The 14,929-nt window shown below is 42.9% G+C and overlaps 1 protein-coding gene across 9 annotated transcripts in view; it reads left to right on the top strand.

Annotated features, from left to right (window-relative positions):
• Nucleotides 1–4,781: 4,781 nt before the first annotated feature.
• The window catches only part of TBC1D1 (TBC1 domain family member 1), a 214,196-nt gene continuing 204,048 nt past the window's right edge, over nucleotides 4,782–14,929 (top strand). For 3 of the 9 annotated variants that reach the window (XM_040624867.1, XM_040624866.1, XM_008701383.2), the window contains exon 1: nucleotides 4,822–5,289. In XM_040624867.1, coding sequence (XP_040480801.1) covers nucleotides 4,873–5,289 — 417 coding nt within the window. In that variant the 5' untranslated portion in view covers nucleotides 4,822–4,872. Of the gene's footprint in view, nucleotides 5,290–14,929 lie in introns of all 9 variants that reach the window. The other 6 variants (XM_040624868.1, XM_008701384.2, XM_008701386.2 and 3 more) reach the window with 5 other exon arrangements.

Here is a 14,929-nt window from a genome sequence, read left to right as displayed (position 1 = left end):
CAGAGGGAGAAGCAGGCTCCTTGCTCATCAGGGAGACTGATGCGGGTCTCCATCCCATGGTGCTGGGATCATGACCTGAGCTGAAGGCAGACACTTAACCGGCTGAGCCACCCAGGCGCCACCCAGGAGTCCCAACACCTCTCCCTTTATCCCCTCTTTTATTCCCTCCTCCCCTCCCACCAGCACTCGGAGAAGGTGACAGCTGAATCTGCAGTGGCTGTGGTATTTATTGCTAGCTTCTGGAAAGTCCCCCTCCTATTCCCCCGTGATTTGCTGGGACGGCATGGAGGGGGGCCGGGAAGAGAGGGGGTTCCTAATAGCGGCTTGCTAACCCCTGCCATCTCTTCTCTCGCTTCCTAATCAATAAACCCCGTTCTTTCTTCTTGTACCTCCCCCACATTTGTATTCTTGACAGGAAGATGCAAGCAGCTTTCTATCCCCACACAATGTTGGGGACATTTGGTATTATACATTATGAAAACCAGATTACCCGATTTTAGAGACAGAAGACAACTTGAGGATGATTTTGTTTTAGTCTCTTGTAAGAATAAACTTGAGATTTGAAGAAGTTAAGTGACTCGCTTTCTCAACTGTACCCTTGAAAGTGTTTTCATCAGGAAACTGAGGTTCTCTTGGATGGCAGTCAGGGATCGGATTGTCCTAATTCTGTCACCCAACTTGGACAAACCACTTAATTCTCCAGGACCACGTCTCCTCATTTCAAATATAAGGGAAATCTTTTTTTTTAAAGATTTTATTTACTTATTTGGAGAGAGCGAGCACAAGCAGGGGGAGCGGTAGAGAGAGAGGGAGAAGCAGGGTCCCCACTGAGCAGAGAGCCTGACTTGGGGCTGGATCCCAGGACTCGGGGATCATGACCTGAGCCGAAGGCAGACCCTTAACCCACTGAACCAGACGGGCGTCCCTCAAATATAAGGGAAATTTCTAAAGAGCTTAGGAGGACATTTCTGGCTTTCAGATTTTATAATTCGAAGTGCATGCCTTCAGGGATATTTGATACAGAAGGACTCACTAACGGATGATTGCAACTGTTCTAATAAAAGTATCTTTGTGTTGGGATGACTACCATGTTTATGGACAGCGGTAGGTAGGAACTGTGTAGCATACAGATGGTCTCTGTGAGGGACAGAGCTTGTACGCAGACGAATCTACCAATAAGAACACAGCTAGACGTTCGCTGGAAGAACAGATCATCGCAGTATCTCTTACTGAGGGTAGGAGGCACGAGAGCCCTCTTAGAATCGGTAATTCTACCTGGGACGGATGGTCAGAGGTTGCATGCCAATGCTGTGGACTGAGATGGCTTAAAAATAATCTAATGGTGTATTAGTTTTATTTGAATAGATCATCTATTTCGCAGAACTTGTTATTGAAAAGTAGTACGACGGTTACTCACCTAGTCTAAGTTACCATGAATCTTATAACCACAGAATCGCTGATAAATAATTACTGCTATCTTTGGGGTAAAACTTATTTTTTTAAATTTTTACTTATTTAAGTAATCTGTACACTCAGCGTGGGGCCCGAACTCATGACCCTGAGAGCAAGGGTCACATGCTCTTCTGACTGAGCCAGCCAGACACCCCCTGGAGTAGAACTTACTATTTGATAGTTTACAAACAGTGTTACGGACCAATCTACTTTTTACAGAGAAACCAAGAATGTGCCACGACTGGTTCAAAAATGAAAACTCTAGGTATTTCAGTAGTTTTGTCAATGACATGGCAGAACTAATATGATGACTATTTATTTACTAAATGTTTGAAATTCTAAATTGTGTAAATTGTTTTTGCACTATGTACATATTGCCTTACAAGAGAACTGAAAATAACCCTGCATAGTGTTGCCACCATATTAATAATTGCCTCATCTACACTAATTGGTAGATCTCAGGTCTCCCCTTTGTAATATTTCTAGTACTTCTTTAAACATGTCTTGGGATTAGCGGCTGTCAACGGTTAGAACTTGAAACAGATTCAGTTACAGGAGTGGAAGTTGAGCCAGACGTTTAATGCCGCTCACCAGGTGAAAGAGAGAAAAGAGAAGAGAGAGAGACCATTATTTATGGGGTTATATGAACTTCAAGTCTGTTTTCATCATCAAGAGAGGTTGTACTTTAAAGGAGAAGAGACAGGGACGACGTTTCCATGAACTATGCTGGAGCTCGAAAGTGTGGGTTTATTTCTGAACTTTTGAACATTTAAAATTGAAAACTAGCTCTGAACTGTGTTCAAATCCTCTTATAAAAATTCACTCTTATCATTTATGCATCTGTAGCATATAGAAAAATGTAATTAAAGGAATCGACTTCAGTTCATTTTCAGAAAATGTTTAGAATTTGAATATTGAATATATTCCCAGTTCATACACAGCCGTCTTGTCTCTTATTTCCTCACACGGTGGAAAAGGGCAAGAGAGCACCCCGGGTCTCTTTATGGGGGCACTAATCCCATTCATAAGGGCTTCAGTCTCATGACATCACCTCCCAAAGTCGTGACCTCCAAATACTATCACATTGGGGATTAGGAATTCAACATTCAGTCTGTAGCAGTGACTCCTTGGCCTTTGGCTTGGCCAATAAAATAGTGATGCCATTTATAGAGATACAGTTTATGGGCAACAAGAGAAGTTATGGGAAGCGGGGAGATGAGATGAGTTAGTTTAAAAATAACTAAATTGAAGGGCACCGGGGTGGCTCAGTGGGTTAAACATCCGACTCTTGATTTTGGCTCAGGTCATGATCTCAGGGTTGTGGGATCGAGCCCTGTGTGGGGCTCCGGGCTCAGCGGGGAGTCTGCTCCTCTCCCTTTCCCTGAGTCCCTGCCCCCGCTTGCAGGTGGACACGCAAGCTCTCTCTCTAAAATAAATAAATAAATCTTTAAAAAATGACTAAATCGAGGCTGAGATACCTCTAGGCTACCCAGATAGAAATATCCAGGTCTGCCCTGATCTGGATCTCAGCAAGGAGGTCCAATGGGAGACGTGCACGTGGGAATCATCAGGGTCTATGTGGTAGCTGCCATTCTTGGGCAGCACTCAAGAGGATGGGTCGAGAATCAGGAGCAGACTCTCCCACACCCACCTGTGACAAGCTCTCCAGGCCTCAGTGACCTAGGTCCCAACGATGGCAATACGAGTCATCTATAACCGAGGCTAGGGTTGGAGATGAAATGGAATGAGATCACACTCGCGGTGGGCCCAGAGTGCACATGCTAGCAGCAGCAGAAATGCTCGAATGTGGTTGTGGACACCCAAGCCACTAGGTGAGACTGTCCAAAGAAAGCAAGTGGAATGAGGACAAGGGATGGAATTTAACAGGGAGGAAAAGCCACCAAAGAACCTGAAAGAAGCAAGCAAGGAGGTAAGAGGAGAAGCAGAAGGGTTTCAAGCAGGAAGGAGTGCACCACTGAGAAATTCATCAGAAAGGACAGAGCAGTTAAGGAGTAAGAAGCCCCGTTTGGGTTTCACAGCCAAAGGTGTGGATGACCTTAGCGGGAGCAAGTTCAACGCATAGGCAGTGCGTCTGGTCACAATCAGGATTGTCAGTGGGCAGTAGGAAGTGAACCAGTAAGTGTAGACGAAAGTTGCGTGGGGAAGGAAGAGTTGTGGCTCAGAAGGGTGAGGTCAAGGGAAAATGTCGGGGTTTTTTTCTTTTTTTTTTTCAGATGGGAGAGACTTCATTCATTTGTTTACAATGTTATCGAGCCTCTATTGTGAGTCAGACACGGCCAGGCACTGGGGACACAATGGTGAATCAGACAGATGCAGTGTGTAGGTGCTCGGGGGGTACATGAGAGAAGGAAGATCCAGCGAGCAGATGGGGAAGGACGAGGCTTGAGATCCAGTAGACGGCTCAGCTCTGCACAGAAGGGTTTTGTCCCCAGTGGAACAGGAAGGCGTTAGGATACATCAGATGTGGTTGTTGAAAATCACCCATAGAGGGGGGAAGGCAGGTGAGAGAGTGTGGGTCTACTGGAAACAGCATCTTCTACTGATGAGGAGAGCGAAGTGTGGGCATGATGGCTTATAATACAGGAATTAAATGAAACAAGATTTATGGTGATATTTGGAGCAAAACTGGCACCAATTACATGTTAATGAAATTTGAATTCATGTTCAGCACCTCTGGACTATGTCAGGGAGAAGCTTTTAAAACTTAAGTAGTATCACAATTGAAAAGGTCAGTTGTTGAAAACTGGTTCAGTGGCCTATGATAATGGGTAGATAGCTGCTGTTTTTTTCTCTCAAAATTACTTTTTGGGGGGAGAATCACCACTACTGAATTTGATGATCTGAAAAAAATTCTTTGAGGGACCCCTGGCTGGCTCAGTCCATAGAGCACGCAACTCTTGATCTCGGGGGTCATGAGTTCGAGCCCCACAGTGGGCGTAGAGATAACTTAAAAAAAAAATTCCTTGAAACATACGTTAATAGAACAGGGTTTAAAGATATCTGAGCGGGACAATATTGTTTAATGTCCTGCTTGCTTTTGCTGGCTCTGCGAGGCTTATAAACGTTTAACAGGAATTTCCCGGTGGGATCTTTGGAACCTGTAGTGCGAGTGACAGTTACGGCATTCTCGAGTTTTACATGAAGCAGTTTGAAGAAGGCTCTTTCTAGGCCAAGCACCTTGTTTGAACTAAGATCCATTTCTTCCCATGTTTGGGTTTCAGGCTTTTAAGTTCTGAAATAATAACTCTTCGAAAGTAGCTGTTGCTGTGATTTCATTAAATTCTAATGCCTTTGTTTTTCTCCCCCAGGATTCTGCCTCAGAAGCACATAAGATAGATTGCTCGTTCTCAAATAGGAAACAGTGGCAACGTTTTGCTGAGTTTCCAGACCTTTCCCAAGATGGAACCAATAACATTCACAGCGAGGAAGCATCCGTTTCCTAACGAGGCCTCCGTGGACTTCAGCCTGCAGCTGGCGGGCTCGCTGCGAGTGCACGCCCTGACCACCATGCCGATGCTGCCCTGGGTCGTGGCGGAGGTGCGACGGCTCAACGGGCAGGCCTCCAAAAAGGAGCCCGGTGCCAGGCAAGTCCGGCTTTGTGTTTCCCCCTCCGGATTGAGATGTGAACCTGAGCCAGGGAAAAGTCAACAGTGGGATCCACTGATCTGTTCCAGCATCTTCGAGTGTAAGCCCCAGCATGTTCACAAACTGATTCACAACAGTCACGATCCAAGTTACTTCGCTTGTCTGATCAAGGACAGTGCAGCCAGTCAGCAGAGTATCTGCTATGTGTTCAAAGCCGACGATCAAACAAAAGTAAGTGGAAGTGGGGACGAAAACGATGGCGGTGTATCGGGATGGCTTTCACGGCGTGGGGGGCAGGACCTTGACTTTACGGATGGATACTGGGATGGATAAGATGATGCTGCGGTCGTACATAGATTATTTCACTGGGTTTTTGGTCTATGGGCGTAGTTTTTTTTAAAATATAGTTTTAAAGGACACTTGATAACAGCTATTAGGAATTATAAGTTTATGAGTTGAAAAATTCAACAGAGAAATCTGCCTCAACTTATAAATAAGAGCTGAACTGTGAGGGTTCAGATCATTTCAGGTGTGTGTTCTAAGGCAGTGCTTCTCAAACAGGAATGTGCACCTGAATCACCTGGAGAGCTTGTTAAAGTACAGATTTGGGTCTGGGAGGTCTGGGATGGACCCTAAGACTGCATTTCTTTTTTATTTTTATTTTTAATTATGATATGTTAGTGACCATACAGTACATCATTAGTTTTTGGTGTAGTGTTCCATGCTTCATTGTTTGCATATAACGCCCAGTGATCCATGCAATACATTCCCTCCTTAATACCCATCACTGGGCTAGCCCATCCCCCCACCCCCTCCCCTCTGAAACCCTCAGTTTGTTTCCCGGAGTCCATAGTCTCTCGTGGTTCATTTTCCCCTGTGTTTACCCCCCTTCATTTTTCCCTTCCTTCTTCTAATGATCTCCCTGCTAGTCCTCATGTTCCACAAAGGAGTGAAACCATATGATAATTGTCTTTCTTTGCTTGACTTATTTCACTAAGCATAAGCTCCTCCAGTCCCGGCCATGTTGATGCAAATGTTGGGTGATCGTTCTTTCTGATGGCTGAGTAATATTCCATTGTGCATTTCTAACGAGCTGCGAGCTGCGGGGGCGATGCTGAAGCTGCTTCTTTGCAGATTGCAGTTTGGGTAGCAGAGTCCTGCCTAGATCAGTGAGCTCCACACCTTTGATCCTGCTTGAAAAATATATATGTATTTAGAAGCTATACACGAATACTATTAGCCAATTTCAAATTGTATTAGCCAGTTGGCCTAGCCAATTAGCCAAGGTATCATGCTCACTTAGGCAAAGACTGTTGATAAGAATAGTGGTTATGAATCCAAGTTTTGATACTTGCAGGTTTTGTGTGTGTGGATGCCAACTTTATGTCAGATCTGATTAACTCGTTATATCTCATGATGTGGCTAAGAAGAGTATCATATGAGAAATGGTAAAAGTATCGTCAGCTTTATGACTTTCCTGGGTGTTGGTGCTTGCATTGTGGTTACCATGTTTTGTGGTTCTGCAGGACTCATTTAAAGTCACTTGTCCATTTTGTGAAGCTCGGTTTAGATAAAATTGAAAATATAATCCCTATGGCCATGTTCTCAGTTGGGCCCATATGAACTGCACTTTGATATAGCCTCGGGAAAGCAAACAGGTGAGGGCCCCACTGCTGACTAACCCTGTGAGCCAGCCGAGGAAGGCCCCTGCCAGGCCTAAGCATCCCTCTGTGGCTGTCTGCCACGCACACTGAATGAGGAGGACAGCACAATCGTGTGGTAAATGTCAGTAAATAGAAATAGAAATGCTAATGGTTTTCTCCTTGTACCCCACTGGGTTTTTTTTGGTTTTTTATTTGTTTGTTTGTTTTGCATACCCTCCAGGGTGCAAGAGCTTCATTTGGAAATTCATGTTCTTGGTGACTCAGTAGATTCTTAGAGACTCATTTTTAAGCAAAAGCGGTTCTTTGACTCATTCATTCAGTGAATGCTGCTCCAGGTGCCTAGCAAGAGCATATTAGTACAAGCCAGAAGGAAGGCAGAAGCAACAACAGGTAACTATCACGTGGTCCGCGTCCAGGTCATGGCTGGAAGACAGAGAACGGAGCCTAACACCCTGGCTGTAAGGAAGGTTTTCTTCAATAAAGGCTAATTTGAAGCTTACAACCACTATTTTACCCACAGAATTGAATATCTCCTTATTCATAAATCAGTTGATGTTATTATCCACGCATCTCAAATAGACAGGACAGCGTCCCAGTACAGAGGTTCTAAGGGACCGAATTCCAGTCAAAGTCTGCCACTTACAAAACCTGGTGGCTTCGGGCAGCTCTGAACCTATTGTCTCATCTGTAAAATGGGGATAATTATCGTGTCTATGTCATAATGTTGCCAGGGGGACCAAGGGAGCTAGAACAGCACCTTAGTAAGCACTTAGGGCCATAAAAAGTCTTCCTTAAAGAAAGTTTTACTGGAAGCAGATTATATGCTAATTTCACTTCAGGTCTAAGGTACCAGGAAAAAGGAGGCCAAGATGCGTGTCTTCAGCTTCCAAGATCCTTGTCCTATAAACTAGATACTTTAAAAACTGCATAAATAAACTTAATGGTTCCTGTAATTTGGGCAAATTCCAGAAGGTAAATGAAAGGACCGGACAGCCTGTACTCCAGGCCCGCTCTATATAAGGGCAGACTTGCCTTGGGGAGAGCCTTTGCGTGGAATAGTTGTCCAGCACTTTCCACTTTTGATTCTTTCCCAAAATTTTTTACAGCCATCTGAGAACAGGCTCCTGGCCAGTCATTCAGATGCCTGACAGGAAGAAGAGATTTATAACGAAATTCGGTAACTGGAGCTCCCGGTCGTGGTGAAAGTAGACAACTGGCCTTACTCTGCGTTCTGAAAAGCCATGGTAGAAATACGAATTAGGTCTTGAGTTATTTTTGGCTTGCGTACGGTGTTTCCACGGTTTTTCCAAACACAAATTGCCGGTATTCGGAGTAATACATTGCTGTCGTCCTGCTCCTTGTAGAGAGGGGTAATTTGTAGCAGGGGTACCTCAGTCAGTGATTCGGTTTTGTTGCAAACTGAATGGTAAACCGAACGGGCCCCGATTCTCCGGCGTGATAGCTTTTACGTTCTTGGGACATCGGCACCGTATCTCGTGGTAGAGGATTACTGCTGATGGAGCACGTTAACCTATGTCATCATTTCTCGTGATTATGTGAAACATTTGCTCAATGAAATCATTCTCTAGATTAAGGCCTCTCCTAAGTAGGTGAGGTCACTTTCAGCTGTGCTTCGCCAGAAGAGATGTATGTATTTACTTCCACGGCTAGAAGCACAAAACTGCTGTGTGAGAGGAAACCCTTCGAGAGCATATAAATTAACTTGCTGAAGAATGTCTAGGGAGAAGAGGCCTATAAAGGAATAATTTTTAGAGCACAAGATGAGACTGTTTCCCATTGTGTGTTCCATAGAATACATTCAAGGTGTTCCACAGGGAAAGGCTTCCACCACCAAATGCATTAGGGCAGCATCTCCAACTTTTTGACAGGAGGACCCCCTTTTCAGTCTTAAAAATTATTGAGGATCCCAAAGAGCATGAATGTGGGTTATAATTATTAATAATTACTGTACTAGGAATTAAAACAGAAATTATGAAGGTACTAATTTCTTAATTTGTTAAAAAACAGAAGTAATACACCCCTTATATGTTAGCATAAAGAATATTTTTGTGAAAAATAACTATATATTTTCCAAAAATATCTCATGATAAGAGTGACATAGTTTTACTTCTTGTTTTTTTTTTCCACATCTTTTATTGTCTGGATTAATACAAATACCAGATTCTCCACTGCTTCTCCATTCATTCTGTCACGATATGTTGTTTTGGTTGAGGATAGGAAGAAAACTTGCCCTCACACAGATATGTGGTAGGAAAATGGAGAAACATTTTATAGCCTTTTTAGAAAATTGTGGCTATTTTTTTAATATTATACCAAAACTTGACAAGCGGTAGTTGCTTAAAGGTTTGTTGCAATATGAAATCTGAAACCACATCAAAGCACTCGTGCACTTTGTTTATTAGAATCCATTGGTGCGTCGTGCAAAGTTTTAAGGAATCTTTTAAGCACATCCAACTGTGTAACATCGCGCATTGATTATTCGGAAGATATTGGTTCACTGAATTATAGAGTCCACGCTCTTAGAACCACGGTTTTAGAGAAGCTGTCTTTTCTAGTTCACTCTTGGGTTGTACACTAGTCCATGAAATCCCCAAATTTATTGGGCCATAGATTACATTTTTCTCATAACATTCAAGAACACCCCTCCGAACACATATGAACACGGTGGGATAAGGTTCTGGGTTGAAGTGTAGTTTTGAGTTTGGGTCCATGGTAGGAAGTGAAGACATCCGTTCTGGAAAACAGATGGTTGCATGAGTGACCCTGACTAGGTCTTTCCCCCATCCCATCACAAAGAAATCAGGAGTTCTGCCCAGACTCGGCCCTTGAAAACTGGGTCTACTTCTTTCTTTCTCCAGTTCTTCATCTTCGTCTCTATGAAAATCTGTACTCAGAAGAACATCAGATTTGGGGCACCTGGGTGGCACAGCGGTTGAGCATCTGCCTTCGGCTCAGGGTGTGATCCCGGTGTTATGGGATCAAGCCCCACATCAGGCTCCTCCGCTATGAGCCTGCTTCTTCCTCTCCCACTCCCCCTGCTTGTGTTCCCTCTCTCGCCGGCTGTCTCTCTCTGTCGAATAAAAAAATAAAATCTTTAAAAAAAAAAAAAAAGAAGAACATCAGATTTGTCACTCACTTGAGTTTTACTGTGATCGTTCGTAAGAATATTTCTATTTCTATCTTTTTTTTATTTATGGAGGGAAAAACTCTGCTTCCTTGAAAGGGACTTTCCATCACTGAGTCGCAGGTGGTGTTAGCGCTGGGGCTTCTGACATTGTCTGTTGCTGTTTTGTGTCAATAGGAAGAAAGAATGGATTTTGAAAGGGGGAGAAGTGTAGGTTGGTGTGCGGGTGAAGGGAGGGGACAGTGGGTGCGGGACCCAGGGTAAGTCAGAGATTGGGTACACGAGAGCAGTTTTACTAAGTGCCCACTGTTTTTTAACTGATCTACCTTTTCTACTTGAAATATGCCCCAGCTCTTCAAACCCTGTGTTTGACTCTCTCCGGATGAGATCGGGTGCGTTCAGGGAGGTATGGCCGGAGACCTTGACTCTCTCCAGATTCTAATCTTCTGGATGCTGTGTCCAGTCTGGGCACAGCGTGGGTGTTTCATAATCGTGATGGGACAGATGTCATTAATGTGAGAGTGCTCATGGGCTTCCCCTCCTCCATCAGAGAAGCTTGTATTTGCTAGAATCGTTTTTTTTTTTTTTAGTATTGTGAAATTGTATTTTATATTTTCTGAATTTAGGGTTGAAACTTGAAGTCAAAAATCAGGAGTATTCACAGATTTGTAACTGGATGAATACTAATTGTGACTGACAGAAAAACAATATTCTGTTGCCTATGTAACCAAAGGGACAATAAAATAGTTTAAGATAAACCCAGAGGACAACATGATTGTAAGGAAACAGCACATTCACAAGTAAGGAAAAGTTTTCTTTCACAGCTGAGGAGATGATAAAGTCAACAGAAAAAACAACCAATTATGCTGACACGTTAAAACCTCTGATAATGGACACACTATATAGAAGATAATGACTTTTTCTATCCTTTGTTAAGACTCTAAGACAAATGTAACATTTTAACAGAGAAAAAGCATTAATATAATACTTAGACAAATACGATGATTTACAGTAAAAATTTTAAACTCCTTTCTTAAAAAAAATAGTTATATTTGTCATTATTGTTCCTGGCATAATTTCACTCATCCATATTAATTATAATTTTTCACCAAAGTAATAACTTCTCTTCATAGAAAAAACTGAGAGGCGACAAGTAAAAAATGTCATATACAAGTATGCTAGCAGACTAGCAAAGCTTATAAGTCACATAACACAACTTTCTCTTTTTTTTTCCTTTTTTTTAAATTTCTTTTTTTAAATTTAAATTCAATTAATTAGCATATCATGTATTAGTGGTTTCAGAGGTGGAGGTCAGTGATTCATCAGTCTTATATAATACCCAGGGCTCATTACCTCACGTGCCCTCCTTAATGTCCATCTTGCAAGCCTTATTCTTCACTCTTCCAAAGAGGAAGGGTCATTTCTTACTGGGAGAGAGGTTAAGTTCATCTCCATAATAAAGTGCTAAAACCTTCGGGATGGGGAGGAGGGGGGCAAGTGTGGGAAAGGAGCCTGGGGTCAGGGGTAGAGTAACTGCATGAACTTATAGAAGTAGACTTCTAGAAAGAAGTCTGCATATAGACGAGGACTTCATTAAATGTTGCTGAGGAAGATGTATTCGAGAGGCTGTCAGTGTCCTTTGAAGGAATGGGTTTCCTTTTCCATGATTTTTGGCATCTAAACTGCATTTCTTGAATGTGACACATACCTGAAACTGAGCCCGGTGGGCTCCCTTACCACGAAGTTTAGGAGTACTTAACTATTTGTAGACAACTTCAGAGCAATAAATATTTGCCTTTAAAATTTCCAGTGAAGAACCAGTATATTCTTGCATGCTGCCCTGTGAGGACGTTGGCTTTCTCATACCCGGCTTTTAGAGCTCCCTCACCCAGGCTCTCTAGATTAGGTTATGGTACATATTCAATGAAGAGGTGGTCTTCATTTGGTTTCCTGTGATTAGCAGGACTAAGACTTCAAATCCCTATCTAGAAAGCCAGCATCTGCTTTGGCTGAGTTTTATGATTTAATTTAACAATTTTTTGGAATCTGATTTTTGATTGCAGCTTTGTTTTGGTTGCATTTTTCCCATTCCTGATTTGTCTTCCTAATTCCCCATCTGCATGGGATTTTACGTTAGTCTCTTAAACTACGTACAGCTTATTTCAGGGTTTTCCGTCGAGTCTGGCTCCCATGGCGTCTCTCGCGTGGCTGTTGTATTTGCCGGCTCCTTACTTTCTTTCTTTGCTCGAGCGAAGATGGAAATTGTAACACTGAGCTGGAGCGTTTTGTTCCTGAGCGTGAGGATTCCGAGGAATATAGGATTACTTTTCAGATGTTCTTCCCTGTTGCCCTTCTGCATTTGGTTTTCATAATTTCTAGATTTCAGATGTTAGTCTCTTTTTGTTCCCCGGGGGATGGTTCTGAGAAGGTTTTGTTGTGCAGATTTTGGAGGACTTTTGATCTATGTTCCCTTCCTGCCGGGCATCTTTGATCCTCTCTGGTTTATTATGTAAGGTTTCATTTGGGGTCCCACTCGGCAGCTATGACTCAGTGCGTGGTTGCCTGGAACAGTGTATCCGTGTCAGCTAATCAACACTTGACCGTCTGTCACGCTAGACAGAAGTCGGTGGCTGGGCGCAAAGGTTGGCAGGGATTCTTTTTCATCTATAAAAAGAATGTCCCGGACTGCGTGAACTCCGAAGTATTTGTTGGAGGGTTTGGGTTCGTGACACGGGATTGATTACATAATTTATTTTTGACTTTGAAAAATGAGTCTGAGGGCTTCAGAAGCATCCACCTTGTGAGAGATGCTTAATTTTTAGAAAGTCCTTGTTTTTCAGTATATACCACTTTACATAGCTTTGTGTTTTTCACCAAATGCTGGGAGTTTGTAATTATTTTTTGATATAAATCTGTTCCTAAGAATAGAGTTTACAAGTATCTTGAACCTAAAGTTGACTTGTATCTTGAAAGGGTTTATTTATAGCTAGACCTTCACTGCCCGGTGCAGCAGTCAGTAGCCCGATGTGACTATTGGGCTCTTGCAATGTGGCGAGTCGGAGCTGAAATGGGCTCTGAGTGTCAAAACACAGTAGATTGCAAAGACTTCATTTGAAAAAAAAAAAAGAACTTAAAATATCTCAATAATTTTCTATGTTGGTTACATGTTGAAACGATAGTATTTTACATATATTGAGTTAAATAGAATATAACACTAGAATTAATTTCACCTGTTTATTTTACTTTCTTTGATAAGCCTACTAGAAAATTTAAAATTACGTATGTAGTTTGTACTCTCTCTACTAGTTAACGCTGGACTAGGCTAGCTACCCAGGAAGTATTTCCAGAAATAATCTGAACATTCATCACAGAGTGACTCCAGGCTTTCCCCTTCTCTTTGCTGCCTTCTGTTTGTTAATGATAGAATTTTGCTCAAAGTTCTTCCGAAAAGATCACATTCAAAACCATATCCTATTTTTAACTCTAGATATGTATTGAGATGGACAAGAACCCTGTGAGCCGCTAGTTTGGGATATACTGAAAGAGATAAATCTCTTCTTTCCACTTTCTCTCTCTCTCTCTTTTTTAAAGACTTTATTTATTTAAGTGAGAGAGAGGGAGCACAAGTGGGGGGAGGGGCAGAAGGAGAGGGAGAAGCAGACTCCCCGCTGAGCCGGGATCCCTACAGCACTGGGCTCATTCCCAGGACCCTGAGCTCATGACCTGAGCTGAAGTCAGACGCTTAACCAACGGAGCCACTCAGGCGCCCCCCCCCCCACTTTTTTTTCTTTTTTAAGTACATTTCCTCCCTTTGGATGCTTGGGCATCTGCCCCACTAATGGTTGCCTGTGAGCCTGAACTAACAACCAGAGCAGACCAAGTGCAGAGCTGGCCTGGCTCTGAGAGCCTCAGAAGAAGCTGGTTGGCAGGTGGGGCTTGGGGGAGGAGCCGATGCAGGACGCAAGAGAAGAGGTGGCCTTGAGGGGTGCGGTCACTGATGTTGGACTCTTGTGTCTGACTGAGCCCTTCAAATCTGACTTCATGACAGCCGGTCCTGCAGAAACACTTTCTTAGTTGCTTTAGTTCTGGGCAGTGTGTCAGAAGCCATGATTCTTGTGGTCGAGTGATGTAGGTATTTGAAATGTTGCAGATTCAACATTAATTGTGTTGGAACCTTACCAGTATGTCATGTACTTGGCTGGGTGCTCTGGTACAAAATCAAATAAGATAAGATTGCCCCCTCAAGAGGTATAATGATGTTTTTATGTTCTGAATGCTGTACTGCCAGGAGTTAGCAACATCTGTAAGTTATAGAAGAGAAAATTTGGGAGAAAGGGAGGAGGTCTAGTGTAAGTGCCTACAGTTATTTGAAAAGCTGCCATGTACATACAAAAAGAAATAGACACACCATGAATTGCTCTGGAGGGCAAAGTAGGAACAGTAGAAATTTGTAGAGAAACAGATCTTTGGCCCTTCTTAGCAATGACAGGCAGCTAATTATTAAAGGGGTTGTATTGAACAATGGATGTGGACGGATTTTGTCCCAAGGAGATTTCACCTGGCAAGTCGTCTTCCTCCTGTTTCTACACTTCCCACTTACAAGGAATGTATCACCTGACAATGTTCCCCTTTTGTTTCAGACAACTGACTCGCTCCTAAATCGATTTTACATTGAAGCGAGGTTGTTCCCTGGAAAGTCTAGCTGTGTGTCATAGCTGTACCTTCTGGAAGGACCCTAAGTAAATTTATTTTCCGTGGGACATTTGAATGGGTATTAAAGACCCACTAGGAGTTTTCTCGGTTGGGTGCAGATTGAATGGACATTCTAGGTAGAGGATAGAGGGTATGCCAAGCCATAGCAGGACAAGAGAATGCGGAGGTGCCCACTGTGGCTGGGGCTGCTGGGATGAGAGTTTTGCAAACTGCATGGTCTGAGATGAGACTGGGAGGAAGGCTGGGGAGAGACTTTATGGGGCCTTACTAAGGGATTAGATATTCTTAAGAAGGTTGCTATTTAGAGGCATCGATCAGGGCAAGTGAATAACTGGACTTGTTTTTAGAT

The sequence above is a fragment of the Ursus maritimus genome, unplaced genomic scaffold (assembly GCF_017311325.1).
Source record: "Ursus maritimus isolate PB19 unplaced genomic scaffold, ASM1731132v1 scaffold_8, whole genome shotgun sequence".
In the NCBI taxonomy this organism is placed as follows: Eukaryota; Metazoa; Chordata; class Mammalia; order Carnivora; family Ursidae; genus Ursus; species Ursus maritimus.
The sequence above is the reverse complement of the archived record's forward strand: the minus strand, read 5'-3'. Positions and strand labels throughout refer to the sequence as shown.